The 16,809-nt window shown below is 38.3% G+C and overlaps 1 protein-coding gene across 2 annotated transcripts; it reads right to left on the bottom strand.

The window, feature by feature from the left end:
- Positions 1 to 112: 112 nt before the first annotated feature.
- csf3r (colony stimulating factor 3 receptor) lies at positions 113 to 11,342 on the bottom strand. Of its 2 annotated transcripts, XM_085291446.1 has the most exons (18): positions 11,201 to 11,342; positions 9,391 to 9,576; positions 6,734 to 6,839; positions 5,483 to 5,557; positions 5,014 to 5,310; positions 4,798 to 4,930; positions 4,465 to 4,631; positions 4,152 to 4,312; positions 3,841 to 3,985; positions 3,491 to 3,573; positions 3,174 to 3,366; positions 2,906 to 3,094; positions 2,627 to 2,728; positions 2,207 to 2,353; positions 1,993 to 2,124; positions 1,810 to 1,906; positions 1,639 to 1,717; positions 113 to 1,152 (listed from the first exon to the last, which is right to left on the bottom strand). In XM_085291446.1, the coding sequence occupies exons 4-18, from the start codon at positions 5,544 to 5,546 to the stop codon at positions 676 to 678; spliced, it is 2,466 nt and encodes an 821-aa protein (XP_085147572.1). In that variant the 5' UTR covers positions 5,547 to 5,557; positions 6,734 to 6,839; positions 9,391 to 9,576; positions 11,201 to 11,342; the 3' UTR covers positions 113 to 675. The 2 variants fall into 2 exon arrangements, with proteins under 2 accessions (XP_085147572.1, XP_085147570.1); XM_085291444.1 differs by lacking the exon at positions 6,734 to 6,839.
- Positions 11,343 to 16,809: the final 5,467 nt, after the last annotated feature.

The raw sequence follows: 16,809 nt of genomic DNA on the forward strand, positions 1-16,809 counted from the left end.
ATGGATCTATAAATCAGTTTATGTGACATTTCTGAGTTTTCCAGCAAATTTGTCCTGCTAATCTCAGATTAGTGTGCTATTTTAAATAATATCTATATTTAGCATTAAAATATTAAAAAAGTACTTATAATTTTATTGAAAACACTTTTAAGGTGTAAAACATTCAATCAGAGAATTCACATGTAATCCACAAAAATATAATCTCAACAATATAGTTTAACCTCCTAAGACCCAAACTCTTCCACGGCATGCATTTTTAGTTTGTCTTTGATATTTGGGCATATTGGGGCCCGATGAATGTAAAAACAAAGAATTTTTTCCCCCTTATTTTTGTTTTTAAGAAAAATAAGAGCCACATGAGGATATTCGTTTAAAATTTTGATAGAACAGTAGCAGTATAATGTCATCATAAGTGGATATCAGGTCCTAGGAGGTTAAAGTAAAAAACAAAAAACAAGAAGAAACTTCATTTGCTGCAGAAGTTTTACAAAGTATACAAAAACTTTGCAATGATAATCAGTAAATATCAACATGATTTCTATCAGCTTAAAAAAATTCTAGCTAGTAGCCATGTTATTTACAGCTGTGTACGTTATCACATTAAATTCATTGCACATACTTAGATCTATGTAAGCCTCCAACAAAGCAGTTCTACTTGTAATTGCCAATGGTGCTTTAGTCATTTTCAGTATCATTCATGGCTAATGCTCGTAGAAAAGGAAAGTCATCCCAAAGACTCTCTGGGTCTGCCACTTCTTCAGGTACACAATCATGGCTTGGCCCAAAAAAATGCTGCTCCTCTGTCATTCCACCTAGTGCTAGATTCTGGTAACACTTCGGCGTGAAAGGTTCCTCTGCCTCTAAGAGGGGCTGTGTAGATTCAGAACGCAGGTAGACATGAGGCTCTTTGGGTGGTGGGCTGTTACAAAAACCAGAGAACACCACAGTAGCATAAGGAACAGAGTCACTGTTTGAGCCAGAGTATTCGGTGATGAAGGGCGAACCACAAATAGACTCTCCAAGGTCACTGGTCTCTTCTGAACTGTTTATCCAAAGATCATCCTCCTCTTTGCTTAGTTTCATGGGGATGTCCGGAAAGCTGAGGTGGGACAAATATATCGGATCCTCGCTGTCACATGAAGGATGGGTATACTGCAAGTGAAAAATAAGTGAGACAACAATAGTATCAATTTCTTGGCTTTACATCATGTCATGTCTTTTTTTCACTCATGCAGCAAAACAAGCTTTAAATATCTAACATTAGAAATTAATATCAGTTGGAATGCTTTAAATTAAGTCTCCTGTTAGTTTTCACCAGATCCTGATGGAGACCTTAAACAGCCTCTTTCTCTGTTAAATGAACCTCTGTGTTTAGCGGGTATTTGTTAAATTTGTCTTAATTCCATTGAAAAGCATTGTAAGCTAAAACAACAAATTAACAGGGCATTAAACCAAATAATGAGAAGGAAGAAGCTAAACTGTTCCTGCAGAATTTCACAGTCATTCCCTGTAGGGTTCAATCTCTTCATTCTACATATTGCAGATTTTTGCAGCTTTAGTCAAAAACATTAGTAATAAGGAACGTATAAATGTATAAAAACATTTCTGTTGTCCTCTAACGGATGTCCGCTTTCACACCTGTGTTGATTCTGATGTCAGTCTTAGGACAAAGCTGTTAGCTGGGTCTGGAACAACTGGCCAAAAAATCCCCTTAAACCTTGAAGTTAAAGAAAAAAAGAATTAGGGTAGTGTGTTAAGAATAAACAGCATTACAGCTTCCCAGCTTAAACAGTATGAGCATGAGCTTACCTTTCATGTTTGGAGAAACAAGTCAGGACTATGAAAATAATCAGCAATGAAAGTCCAAAAACTGATCCGATTACAATCATCGCACTAGCGACCTCATCTGAGAAAAGAAAAGACACGTAATGTCACGTCTGATCATATTCTGTTTGTGTTGACTTTCTCCAAAGAAAAAATGATCGTACTAACCAAAGGGCTGAAATTCAAAATGAACTGCTGACCCATTCAAGCTCCCACCAAATGTGCTAACCATCAAGACAGCTCCATGCACACTGGGGTCTTTAAGGATCACACTTCTTTTTTCTGTATCTACGTTCACAACTGAAGAACAGTTAAACATTAGAGGGGATCAAGTACTTAAAATACCCTATACAACATAGCAGAGATAAGGTATTTAACCTACCGTTAACGGGTCCCTTCTGATTCCAGTAGAAGACTGTGTAGTCTTGGATCTTTCCATTTCGTTGGCCTAATGGTATTTCATCCCAGGTAATCTTAATATCTGAATTCCAGGTCTTTTGAATATGTAATTTTGGAACCATGGATGGGGCTTTAAAAAGAACAACATCACAAGTGATTAGTAGAACTAGAAAGAGTTTTTAACCATTAGACATTATATTAGACAGCCCAGGTCTTTACTCCAATAGGTTATTCATTTCTTTCCACAAGAGGGCATTATTTCATCATGTATCAGCTGTTCTGTGAAAGATTACAAAATATATATTCTGTAAGTCAACGCTCTTCTGACTACTTCAAAGTTGAGGGAGTCTGGCTCACACCTCTGCTGGCTTGTGTGAGACTCTTTGTGTCTTGGGTGACTTACCCTTCTCTCTCAAGTAGGCATTAAATGTCTTAGGAGGGCCTATCCCATCCGTAAACCTTGGATATACAGAGATCCCATAGGGCTTGTAGGGCTCAAAGCTGCCTGTTGATGAGTGAGAAGAGGTTAGGGTGGATCATTGCCCACAGGAGTCTAACAGTGTGTAGAGGCAGGTTAAGCACAGGAAAAGGAAGATCTTACACAAGAGTGATTGTTCGAATTCTTGTTGTAGAGGATAATCATCCGATTAGGAAAGCGGAAGACAAATATTATAAAACATACCTGTTATAACAATGCTGGACTGGTTTTGGCCAGCAATGTCAAACTGGATGTGGGAGAGGCCTGATTTTAACAAAGGTCTCCATTTCACCACATAATCGCTGAGTCCTGAGGAATCCATGCTTCTCCACTGAACAAGAAATGAATTGTTTCCATATGGGACTGCTGTGGCATCTAATACTACAGGATGAGCTACAGACAGAAAAAGATGCATATCATATTCTACATGTCACATGATATGATGCATTCATTTGTTTTGTGAGTGAGTTACCTTTATGTTTGTAAATCTGTACTACAGTGGGAGAAGATTTCCCTGCTGCATTTACAGCCTTTACATACACTTTCTTAACGCTCCTAGAAAGACTGAAAGTACAGTAGTTCTCCCTTGTAGAGCACACCACTCTCTTTTGCACCAAGACGATATATGACACATTTTGGCCATTGGCACGAAATCTTTTTGATGGCTGAAGCAGAAGGAAAAAATGTGAGGAGATATTTTAAAAGACGACCTCTCATGCTCCACCAGAGCTAGAAGACAAAATGCATCAATTTGTGACAGGTGTCAAGCAACGTGTGTGATGTGTGTACCTTCCAAAACAAGCTTATGTTGAGTTGTTTTAGCAGGGGATCCTCAGATATCTCCATCCACGAATCTAGGCGTCCAGTGGGAGCTAAAAAGAAAGAGTCACCTGTCAGCATGTTGCATGTCAAAAGCCTGCACATCTCCTTTTACTCTTTGAAAATAAAAACTTTTTCATCCAAGACAGGTTTATGGATTCAATGCAACAAAGCTCAATACAACCTGCGCTATAGAAAAAAGTAATGGCAGATGCAGAAGATGACATTAGCATATATTGAAAAGACCAGGAAATGGAAGAAAAGGCAATAGATTGGGAAATGGTTGACTGACTGATGGTGTCAGTCTGAATTGATCTTACCACTCTCCAAGGTGACACCAGACTGGCTGCTGCTCCATTCACTCCAGGGGCTCTGCTGGTATCTGACTCTGATCTGTGCAAAATACCGAGTCCAATGCAGCAGGTGACACATGTCCACAGGAGTTTTAGCATTTTGAACCAAGACCTGGCATATTTTTCAGGGACACAGAATGTACAAACATAAGTTCTTGCATATCCAATGTGAACTTCAGGGAAGGAATATCAGCATTTGGATGTCTATAGCCACTGGATCAAATGTTTGGGAAGATACATTTTCAGTTGATATCAACAAAGGGTTGATTTGCACTCACTGGGTCATTCCACTGTGTGCTGTCAACAGACTTAAATCGGTATTCCAGGTTTAATAACCCGCAAGACTGGAGCCAGGCCTGGTCTGGGGACAAATTCCAGTTCAGCCTCAGGCAGCCATACCTTTTAGAAATCACTTGAATACTGGGTGGGTCAAACTTAGCTGAAATAGTGACAAAAACAAAAGCATGCATAATTTTTTTTCCCACCGATTTTAAGTACAATTTAGTATTGTCTATGAAATATAGTACTTATAATACAAACAGAGCTTGAAGAATGCTAAAAAAAAAGAAAACCCCAAAATATTTTCCTTACCCGAACTCACAGGTTCTAAAACAAGTGGTGCTGAGGTTGTCTCTCCAAGTTCATTCACAGCTTTCACATATATCTTCATGTCATAAAACAGCACAAATTCAAAACGAGGGATGGTATAGTGATGGACTCCTTGTGGCAGTTTATAAGAATAGTTTTCATTTTCAGCCCTGAAATGATGAAATTACATTTTAAGAAATATAGTCGTTCAGCCTTGAAGACAAAGCCTAGATAACACGTCTGATACCAGTATGATATTTACTGCTTGACCAGTCTTTCACTGTAATCTATATTTTGTATATTTGCATTTGTATTCCATTTGTTACATATTTTTACCACATTTCAGTATGGAGGGAATACTGTGTGGGCAGGTGGGTTTCCCTCTGCCCAGGGTCCCAGCTACAGGTGATTGTGATGGGGTTGGTGAGGTTTGTCTGACAGGTGAGGTTTTGCGGTGCTTCTGGTGGATCTAAAAGTAAAAAGAAAAACAAAGTCATTTTTAAATGGAATTTAATTTGATCCATGTACAAAAGAATCGCAAATGCTTCTCACATCCAGCTCGGATCTCCACGCCTGCGACTACTTGAGGAGGAGAGGCTTGGATACAGCAGGTGAGGATTGCTCGGGTGTGATTGAAGCTTGATATAACAGCTCTGGAAACCCTGCTGCTCTCACTGGCTTCTGGACTGCTGGGAATAAGCCTATCATCAAGGCGCCACTCTATATGAACAGCTTGTCCAGTGACCAAAGGGCAGTCCTCTCTGATGACACATGTGGCTGTCACAGGGGATCCCAAAGGTACCACTGAGCTGGATGTGTGGACCTTTGCACAGGGCTGTATGCCATCCTCTAAAAATTACAAAAAAACAAAAACAAAGATGTAATGTGAAGATTGTTCAGATGTTTTTTCTAAATGTTTAGTCTTTTACTTGGTAAAATCTCCAAGGCAAAGGACACAAAATGATAGTAAGAATTGTCATTGTAATTGGTATTTCCATCTTCCTCCGACACCTACACTCACCATTTCTTGCTCCGTTCACAAATGTCACCAGCATGACAATCACTGACATCCATTTGGATATCATGATGATAAAACCTGTTAGGCAGCCAAAATGAAATGCATTATTGGTAAATTACCAACTTTCATGCTCTGTCAAAACAATATTTGAGTGACAAGGTGCATTGTGGGAGGGAGGAATTGACAGTGGTGGTGGTGACAATGGTGTTTCAAGGGTCTGGAAGTGATCTCCATAACGCATAATATTTCAGTATACACACTGTGCATCTCCTGCCTCCCTGATCTCTAGCAAAAAAAAAAAAAAAAAAAAAAGATTTGCTGTGCTGTCTGCGTTTGTGGAGCACAGAAAAAAACTGAGCACTGACACTTGACAAACTCAAATAAATAAATAAAAATTAAATAAAAATCTAAGCACATAAATAAAAGCCAACACTCGTGGCATCTTGGGTTCACCGGGGAAGTGACATTTAAAGCTCTGCTGGCTGAAAAACAAAACAGATAGAGACATCCACAGGTGCTATCAAGTTTCCATTGTTACACTGTTAAATAAAACGGATGAAACTCTTTCTAAATTTTGAGAGAAATATTTAATAAAAAATAAAAAATATATTAAAATGTATCACCTGTTACAGTGTAACTGGACTTTTTTCACATAGGCCTAGAGACTGTTGATAACCTGCTGGCAACCTCTGGTCACCAGGGAAAAATACGCATTCCCCAGCAAGTTGGTGAATAGTTGCTGGCTGTCACCAGGTGCAACCCCCAACAAACTCCAGCAGCTCAAAGACACTTTGTTTTTTAGTGGCCAGTGGTTACCGAGGAGTCATTGACCAATCGCTAGACCTGCGTTCGTAAGGTTTTAGCAATCAGTTTCACAAGAACTGGCAGCATCTTCCAACCACCAGTCAAAACCAGTCATATTTTTCTCACACGACTTGTGTTTGCTAGGTGGTTGCTGACTGGTCTGACGTAAACAAAATGGCTAGAGTCAAAGTATGACAGCAACACTCCTATGACCAAGAAAACAAAAAAATCAGTTGTTATCCAGCCATTACAATGATTCTTTTTTTTCTGTCTGAGATTGATGGCAAGCAGTTGTGGAGACAAATAATTTTCCTATGTCACGGTCCGTAGTGTGACTATAGCAAAATGAGAACTAGTTGGTAAAGTTCTGGCAGCATTTCTCACACATACTGCACTTTTTATATAAAGTCAACCTTGCTCTTTAGTTCGAGAATCAGTTAGGGAACTCACCATTACACAGAAGTTTAAAATTCACAGAAATCTTTGTTCTGGTTTACAAAGCACCACCCAGACATGCCATCACAGCCTATATCAGTATCTCTGCAACTGTAAGGTACTGTGTGGAAGAAAAGACAAATAGTTTAGAGTACTAAAGCAAATACTAACTGATTACTAAAGTAACAGAAAACAATGGAATCGAGTTTTTTAGTGGTATTAAAAGAACATTTAATTGTATAATGAACACCAACATATAGACATGTAGTTTTAAACTTTGTGCAAATTATTCACACAATCATGTGTTTTGCATATTTTAATGCATTAAAACCAGTGTATGTACAATAAAAACATTCAAAATAATATTTCACGTGAGAATAGGGATTTTGTTACTAGAATTGTGTTCAGTGCATTGTTAAAAATGTTTGCTAAAATTTAAACATATATTTCTGGACATTTCAATTTTGGACAGGTGTCACTTTATATTATATAATAAAATACCAGGTGGCAATGAAAGTTTGCAACTGATAAACAGCATTACGAGGGAGCAGAATCATAAAAATGTGAGAGTAGAGTTTTAAATTCATTAAACACTGCAAGCAACTCAATAGTAAGGAAACCTCTTGGGAATTATCTAAAATTATGCCAGATTATTTATTGTTGATTCCCTTATTAATGTCTTCATCAGAACTACATTTCACACTGATGTGAAGTACTGTGCAAAAACCTTGAATCACCTCTCATTTCTTTTGGTTTTGCTTCACTGAAGCCATACTTTCTTATAATTTTTTAAAGTGGTCTAGAACAGCAGTTTTCCGGTTTATTCTCTGGACATTGGCTGCTTTTTAATCAATTTTTAGTTCTGTGGATTCATCTCTTGTTGTTTAAGCCACATCAGAATTGATCTCAAAGCAAAGAATGGCTTCTTGACAGCCACTCTTAAGAAAGGGATGGGTAGAAAAAGCTGACACAAACTGAAAATGACTGAAAATAGTGTGGCATTCAAACGTGAAATTTTTGGTTCAAATTGTTGTCAGTATGTACAGAGGTGTTCAGGAGAGAGGTACATCAGTCATCTACAGTCATCTGTAAAACACACTGGAGGTTCTGTCACAGTTTGGGGCTGTTTTCCACCAGAGAGGTTGTGAATCTTGTCAAAACGGATGGAACTATGAACACAGAATAGTACTGTCAAAGTTTGTTCCACCATGTAATACCATCTGGAAAACAACTGAGTGGCAGTGTTTTCATTTTTTAGCTTGACAGTGATGACAGACACACTGCCAATGCAGTAAAAGCACGCCTGTATAGAAAAAAGACACAGTGGAATACTATCAGTCATGGACTGACGTCCCCAGAACCAGAACCTCAATATTCCTGAAGCAGTGTTGGATCATCCTTGCAGAGGATGAAACAACAGGCAGACAAGGTTTGAAGAAGAGTTTTGAATTTCCCTCAAAATGCCTGGAGACCCATTCCTGAAGACTACTTAAATTACAAGAAAGCATGCCTACATGAGTTCAGGCTGTTTTAAAAAGAAAAATGGTCATCAAGCCTATTTTTGTTAACTGAAATAAAAATGAAAAGTAGACTTTAAAAAAAGGAAAATAACTCAAATGACTAAAGACTAAAAAACAAAAAATACAGAGGAAATAATTCATGCAATATTCATTATTTTGGTAAAAAATTTATTACAACTTGCCTGTTGAGGCTTTCATTGGTGTGTTTACTGAAACTGTGTACACAGCTTTTATTGTAACACCCCTCCATACAATAACAACTAAAAAGAAACTAACAATGAAACTAATAAATAACTAAGTCAAACTAAACTGAATTAACAACAGAAAGCTCTCATATTCCATTTTTTGTGTGATGGTAGAGATCAATAACACCACGAGCTGTTCCAGCTTTAATTTGGGTGAAAATTGGGTTAAGGTTAGGTTAAGGTCAAGGTCACAACAAATATGAAAATCAGAAAAAAACTTCAAATTACCCACAATATTTTACAGGTTGTCTTTAAACTTCAACAATAAACTAGGCCTTGGGGGACATGAGTAACTAGATTGGCTAAGCATTTGACCTTGACCTCTACTGTTAGCCCCTGAGGTCAAAGCTGACCTTGAAAACAAATGTCAAGACACCGTATTGAGTATAACACATCATAGCACGGAGAGAGCTGCACAATAGTCTTTTTACTTATTTATTTTTTTAATCCAACACCCTACGGCATCACGATGATGCCATGTAGTTTCGCAAAAATCACACATGGATGAATATCTCTTAAAATCTAAAGTTTTTACAGTTTATAGTAGTAAAAGATTTCAGCCAGATCTACTCCGAGCATACAGGTAAAGATAATAAAATACACCATTTTAGTATGTAATGCTAAAAGGTCAAAGGTCAAAAGTCAAACATCAGTGTTGATATGAAAACAGGGTGCCGTTAGCATCTAATAAAAAGTTTTCATATAGCCTTTGACCTTCATGGGAGTTGCGCTCTTTGACTGCACTTGTCAGATCTGGTTTTGCCCCGTATACTGTTTTTCAATTTATACATGCATGTTTCGATAAATCACTGCAGCCATTTTCCTAGAAAAATATAAAAGAAATATGTGATGGGGAAAGAAATAAGACATTTGCACAGTACTGAATGTGTGTGCGTGCATGACTCACCAACATACAGACATCTACCCAGAACCAGTAAGTGGTACAGCATTGAGAAACTTCCTGTGGTCTTGTAACACTCAACCTGCCTGTTTCTGAGAATAAGCTGAGAAACTCACTGTTCCTCAGCTTAACATGTAGCATGCGCACAACACCAGGCGACTGCTCAGAGTCCAGTTCAATTTGTTCTGTAGGCTAAAGACACAAATGACATATTAGATTTTGACTATCCAAAGCATTTCTGGTGTAGAATAACATTCAACCGTTGAGCAGAAATGTTATGTTCATAGTGTCATTGTAACACCTCCATAAGATGAGGAAATATAACCTAAAATTTGTATAATTTGTAACTATCACTCAAACTGTTAGATCGCTGCCCTCAGTCCAAAATAACTATTTGGTGAAGACTGCGTTTTGCAATGAGAGAGAAATGGAATTTTCTCTCCGTTTCTTATCAGCACTGTGCAAAAAGGCCCCCATTTCGCTCCGCTTTCCTTTTTAGAATTTCTGCTTACTACTAATAGGTAATTGCCTGTGGCTCTGACAAAAGGCAATTGAAGGAAAGACAGAGAGAGTGAGCGAGAGAGACGAGGTGGAGAGCAGAAAAGGGTATTAGACTCGGAGTGTATTTTGTCAACAACACAATATGACATACTTAAAATAAAGGCAGAATAAATGAAGTCTGGCTATTCTTTGCGTTTCAGCCAATTATGTTCAGAACATATAGATGAGAATACATTATGTAGAATTTATTTTTGTGTCTCGGTGAGTCATGTCTCCATGTTAAAAGAAATATTTTTCTACAACTTCAGTAGATTTCCTTTCCTGTTGCTGTTGAGGGTTACAGAACGCCCACTTAAAGGATTTGGCAATATCCCTCACACATTGCAAAGTGTAATGACAGACTCACCGCTATTTCCCCTTTTTGGTTTTATTTCTCACACTATACAGTGTGTTTTGAAAAGAGATTTAAAAGGAGTTAAAGAATGATTTGTTTTTTCTTATCATGGCTGTTAAGACATTCTGACCTTTTATATGGGCAGTATCTAAAATCCCAGACCGATTGAATCAATCTTTTTAACTTCCGATTTTTAAACTGTCAGAAGATGTTTTCCATACACTAAAATACTGTTGCCCCCGTGATTAGAAGAAAACTGCAGTCATAAAACATGTTAAAAACATTGCCATACTGTAGTCTTTAGAGCTTGAAAAAGAAGGCGGCTGGATTTCTTTAAGGTTTTTAAAGACATTTCACCTTTAATCAAAGACATTTCTTCAGTTGTGAGAGGTGAAACAACTTCAAAAAAACATAAAGAAGTCCAGTCGCCTTTTTCAAGCTCTTAAGACAATGATGACTTGGGCGACATTGCGGTATTGTACTAAATTTAACAAAGGTTTAGGTAAAAACACCTTTGTGCGACGATCTAACAACTTATTTTAAATGTTTCAAACGATACGCTTCAAGTACTATAAAGCACCATCTTATCTTAGTATTGCTTATTTAATCCTAAATTTATTAAGAGTGTGTAGTGTGTGTGTATTAGGTATTAAACTACAAAGGATGATAAATGTCACATCTACAATACAGAGGGACCAGAAAATCAGATTAAACATGGATTAAAGATGATTTTTTTTAAATAAGTTGAGTGGTCCATAACTTACATGTAGATGAGGATGCAACTACCTAGCTTTAACCTCATTCAGAAACAAGTTTAGCAAAGTTTTCCTTTTCAATCTGGCACAAGTATCAAAATGAAAGAAGCAGCAAATTGCTTGATGTGAAGATAAAGGAGAGCCATCAGAGAGGCTTGCCACTCACCACACAGCAGCTGCAGCAGACCCAGAAAGACAAGAGGCTCTTATCAGCCCTGATAGCACCAGATGAAACAGCGTGGCTCAAAGTAGCTCGGATTTGAGGACGTGTGTGTGTGTGTGTGCCAAGAAGCAGCACAGGCAGCAACATCCTTGTTTTGCATTTGTGAAACTGCTATTTTCCAAGAAGAAACATGTGACTGATGGGGCCCAGTTATGGGAAGGAAGAATGGGGAGTTCACATTGCTCAAATTCACATTTTTAAAAGCTCAGCAAAAAGTTTTTACAGGTGGCTTTGGCTGTTTAATTTGTCACAATAATATGCAGTTTTTCTTAATGGAGTAATTAGAAAAATCATTATAGCTCAACTTATAGCTGTTAAATGTCAGCTGAATTGAATTTTCAGTACTTTCCCAGAAGATGCTAATACAGCAGCTGTCAACTGTCCTTCAGTCGGACTCCAGGGAGTCTTCTCGCAAGAAGAATGTGATCATTCTGGCTCAGGCTGACCCCTCTGTGTTTTGTGTGACCTTTGAAGTAGCTTCAAAATGCACTCATCTCCCTCTCTGAGCCTGTCTAAGACTTTGTCAGCATGGTAATAGAACAAGCTCTTAAATGGGATTGTAAACTGTGCCTTGAACCCCCCCTCAAGGACACTTGAAACTAGTTGCCATATCACGATTATTAGCTTATTAAATTCTAAAATGAATCTGTGGCTTAGGTCTCATTTCACTGCATGCAAGGAGACCCAGCAAGCTCACCCACTCCACTTTTAATCTAACAGCCGCATCCCTGCACGGTCACTCTCGTGCCCTCAAAAGCATAATGGAAGCTAACTATTAATCAAGAAGCTGCTGGAGGAGGAATTAAATACACGCACTGGTAGGTTTTAGGGTAGGAATCAACCTGGAGAAAAGAAAAGCAAGCATTAATTAAAAACACATTAACTGGTTATCATGAGTTGACATATTTTGCTTGATCTTTTTTTCCCCTAATCAGCAATAATGAACGAAGCGTTTGCCATCCACTGGGTATTACACGCTATGTTTCAGTGAGCGGTAAAATTAGCCGAGGGCCCCGAAGCCAAGTTGAACTGATGAAGCTTTGCTAGGTTTGATTATGGTTTTTGTCCTATGCTTAACAGAATGCCGTCTCCTCCTTAGATTCTCATTCGCATTAAAAATTCGACTAACCCAAATTAGACACTGCTGTAAACGTCATCTCATATCTGTCTGCTTCTATACAGTGAAATACTATAGTGAACTGCAGTCACAACTGCTGTAATTGTGCTAAGCGTGTATACTGAAATGCTGAATATTGCCCTCTGTTACAAGAGTGATATTCCACTGCTGCACTCAGCCTGATAAGTCGAATTCAGCATTCTTTACTACCAGTTATGTAAAATACTGATTGCACTGATTTGATTTTCGTTGGCAAAATTATTAGTTTTGTTTCATTAAACTTAACAACCTATTTACTGATGGCAAACCAAAACTACCATTTGCCAGTGGACATACAACATCATGATGGACTGCTTTGCTGACTTGGAAGCTCACGCTCACGTACTCAATAATGAATTCTGCATTTGATCAATAACGGACTTACAATAAAGTGAGGCAATATGGCCAACATTAAAGTTGAATGGGAAGTGAACCTCTGAAAGAAGAAACTGAGGGTTTTGAAAAGGCTTGGTCTAAGCACAGGTCTGGAACCCCAGAAAGTGTTGCAAGGGGATTTCAAATGAGAAGTACATGCAAGAAAACAAAAATAAAAGTAAAATCAAATATTGAATTTTTTTTACTGTACATTGAAACAACAAACTTAAAAAAAACCAGTCATTCTTGGAGTTGGAATTCTAGAATAATTAGATGATTAGATTAAATAATAATTAGATTTTTTTTTCATCTTCTGTAGCTTCAACATACAAGTGTGCTTGTGTAGTTTTGCAGATGTTCTATGTAAATAAGTTCATTGTCCAGGTGAGGTGGTGTTTCCTGCTTCGGCTTTTTAGCCTGTTGCATCTCCACCGGCGATCAGGTCAACTGCAGGGTTGTCAGCTGGCATCACTGCTCATAATTGCCCACTAAACCAGTTCATCTTCCAGTGGGGGTCTGGTAGCAGACTGGGGACATCTTGCAGCCACCCCCCTGCAGCTGCCTTCGCTGGTGTGCTGTCAGTCGATGTCATTTTTCTGCATCCAGTAGCTTCCTTTCACAGCTTTGCCTATGCCTGTACCTTGCAGCGGCTGGACTGTTGTCTTGCGCAAAAAAGCCCTCTCACCCCATTACCAGTTGTGTCTTGTCACTACTGGTAGCATGATCTGGTACCTGCAGCCCATTTAGGTTTCAGAGGTAGTTCCTCTAGGATGCCACATCAATACAAGCCATTAGAATAACATTTGCTGTGTCTCTGAGCAGACACAGCTCAGAGCAGTCTTAAGTGTGTATTTGAGGTACTAGGACACATGGAGTTACAAAAGGAAAGTGGAAAGGAGCTTTAAAAGGCCATCAATCCAGCTCCAGGAACAACATCTGCTCCTTTGTGCGACACAGGACATACAGTGGCAAAATTATCTCCACTGGATCACCTATGTTTACATGTCTGACCAACAGGGTCCAACATCCTTTAGTTAAGAAACTGGCAGGTCACTACTGGCACCTGATTCTCTTCACCGATGAGAATCGGGTGCAGGTTTTTGTTGTTAGGAATGTATGGCCATCATCCACTCACTGGATTTGTTCCTCTTCATTTTTTATCATTTGCTGCTCCACCATGACACATCTCCTCATGTGTTAAAAGTAAAAATAGGAAATATTTGGGTAACAGTCTTTACATTTACTTTTGCATTTGTCAATATACTGATTTATTTATTTATTTTATAGACTGCATAGGACATGGTCAAAAATGTTTAAGAGACTAGCAAAAGATATCTCTATCTATCTGTCTATAATAGGAAAAAATCTATTTATATTTTTTGTTGACTGTAATTTTTTCAATTTCAATGATACCACTAGTATTTGTAGGTTTTAAAGCAAAAGTCTGCATGATGGTTTGAAGTCTGTGGGGGGCTGTTTATTGTTTCATTATGTTATTTATTTGTCTGGTAGCTTTTGGTTTTACTTCCTACTTTTAATTTTTCTTTCTTTTTGATTTTCAGCCTACCCTTTTTGTTTCACATGTGTTTAATTAGTCAACCTTAACTTCTACTTTCCACTTCTTTTAAGTCCGTGTCTTGTCCTGCTGTTGTTTCTTTCCCCGTAGCTTTTTATTTCCCAGCTTATTGGTTTGTGTTGTGATTTCCATCTCTTCCTCTCAATATATAGAGATATAGCTAGAAAGAGACAGATGCGTGTTTGTGTTCTTTGTACCTGATTCTGTTATTAAAGCTCATTTTGGTTGCTCTTGCACCTGCCTGTTTTGTGTCCCACATTTTTGTATGCTTTTGAACTGAATCACAACACTGGGAATAAAAAGTCCATAATATGTGTTCTTTTTAATTATTTATTTAAAGAGCCTATTATAAATTATATTTCAAAGTGATCTACCTCCAGTCCATTTGTATAATTGTACCAGAGCTTCAAATTATTAAAATATAAACCTCCAGAAAAGCAGAACACACGTCATTCTTTGAAGAAGAGGCTGAAAGAACTAATGGAACTGGAAAAAACTAATGCAAATAATAAAAGGATGGGCATTCAAAAAAACATATCTTTGTGTTAAAAAAAAAAAAAAATGACAGCCATGTTGTTGCTCTGAGACTCAACTTAAGTGAAATGCTAATGCCAGTGTACTTGCATGTTCACAGTGATAATGCTTCCTGATATTTCAGTGCTATTCAATGCTATCCTAATATTACGCAGGCATGTTTACCATAATTGCAATATTTTAATAAATAATTACATTTCAAATGAGTAGAAGAAAATAGATGTATTAAGTTGAACTAAATAAACCAAAGAGAGACCTGACAAGACCTTATCCTACATGCTTCCTAAATTGTTCATTATCCCTGTCCAATTTACAGTTTTAACGATTATTTTTTGCTAGCATGACTTGAGTTCAGCTTGCTTTGCTACACAATTAAAAGCAGATTTGGCAGGTAGGATTTATGTGGACATGTATTCTATACCTAATTTAAATCTCTGTAAGTCTGTCAGTTTGATTATATCTGTGAGTGCACTTAGGGTGGCACAGTCGCCTTGGTCTATGCCTAAACAAGACTGCCACCGACCTTTTCCCGGCAAACCTGCGTTCCCATTGTGCTATCTGGCCCCAGATATTCTTTAGGCATACTCACACTAGGCATAGTTGCCTTTCATTGTCCCTGGTCTTTGGAGATAAAACACAATGATGGTATTGATAGCCAAAAGAGAGTAGTTGGAAACAATCCTGAGACTAACTTGCTTTGGAAACGTTAGATTATGGAGGACAATCAGGTTCCTGATTTTGCACTTTGTGGTATAATCGGAGCAGTTTTGGAAACAGTGACACACTGCTCTATCACATGCCTTATAGATGTGTAAATTACTTAATAAAGCAGTTTTTACAAAGAGCACCATCGTTGAGGAAGCGCAGGACTTCCTACATACTTCACAAGTGTGAAGTGCACCAGGGTGCAGAACACTAAACCTTGACCAGAAATAGTACACAGCAACCACACCAGTCAAATGAACCAAACGAACTTTGGAGATTAAACATGCTTGGGAACAAATAGTGTGATCACTGTCTTAGTTTAATGCAATTTGTGTAAACGGCTTTACTTGCACAAAATGTGTGACAACAACAATTAAAAACAAAAACTGTCAGTAACTAAATTTTCATAATAAGTTCATAATATGTTTCTGCACATTCATGGTGCTTGTCATACAAGTTCCCTTATGATCACAACCACATTCACCATTGACAGTGTTTAATGTGTGTATACACCCCCGAGTTGTGTTACACTATTGAGCGTGGTCTCTGGCACTACACTGCTGTGTCGACCTTGCGGGTTGGTTGAGTGAGCCTGTGAGCCACTGTGTGTGAGGGAGGGAAAGGGAGAGAAAGACAGGGAAAGGAGAGGGTCAGACAAGCTCCAACTCTCGCTCCTGCTCCTTACATGCACCCAATCCACTCCTATCTAGTACCTGTCACACGCTGGCTGCAAAATGGAATTGACTATTGATTTCCCCCTTACCACAGGTCAGTTGTGCTGGCAGGCTATAGTGAGCTCAGTGAGAGCCTTGTGTGGGACAACAAGAGGGGAAGAAACACGAGAAGGAAATACACACATTTCAAAACACACAGCACATACACGCTCTTATTAACTGAGCCTTTGTAACGGAAGACAGTCAGCATTGCTTTAAAAGAGGTGTGTGTCACAACATGCAGTGGAACACACTCTGGACTGGGTAACCTGGAAAACTGCGATAAACCTGCGGTGGAACTTAAAAGTCAAATTAAAGCAGTAAAAAATACATTTGAAATATTTTAAGATTTTAAGGCTCCTCCCACCCTTTTTTGGCTCTTTGAAATAAGAATGTGTGGGAGAATATTAGCTGCCAAGAGTTTTTCCACTCTAAAGTTATTTATGGAGTTCCACAGGGTTCTGTGCTGGGACCAACACCTTTCCCCACCATT

The sequence above is a fragment of the Mchenga conophoros genome, linkage group LG11 (assembly GCF_057382185.1).
Source record: "Mchenga conophoros isolate Kocher_MC1m ecotype Shallow Benthic linkage group LG11, M_conophoros_male_GT1.1, whole genome shotgun sequence".
In the NCBI taxonomy this organism is placed as follows: Eukaryota; Metazoa; Chordata; class Actinopteri; order Cichliformes; family Cichlidae; genus Mchenga; species Mchenga conophoros.

What these genes read in the sequence shown, in the direction of transcription:
- csf3r (XM_085291444.1), bottom strand. Translation starts at nt 9,433, where the DNA reads ATGCTGTACCACTTACTGGTTCTGGGTAGATGTCTGTATGTTG. An exon ending in TTTTGAATTTCAGCCCTTTG is followed by an intron (nt 1,907 to 1,992) that starts GTTAGTACGATC and finishes TTCTTTTCTCAG; the next exon opens with ATGAGGTCGCTAGTGCGATG. An exon ending in TGACATCAGAATCAACACAG is followed by an intron (nt 1,153 to 1,638) that starts GTGTGAAAGCGG and finishes TTTCACTTGCAG; the next exon opens with TATACCCATCCTTCATGTGA.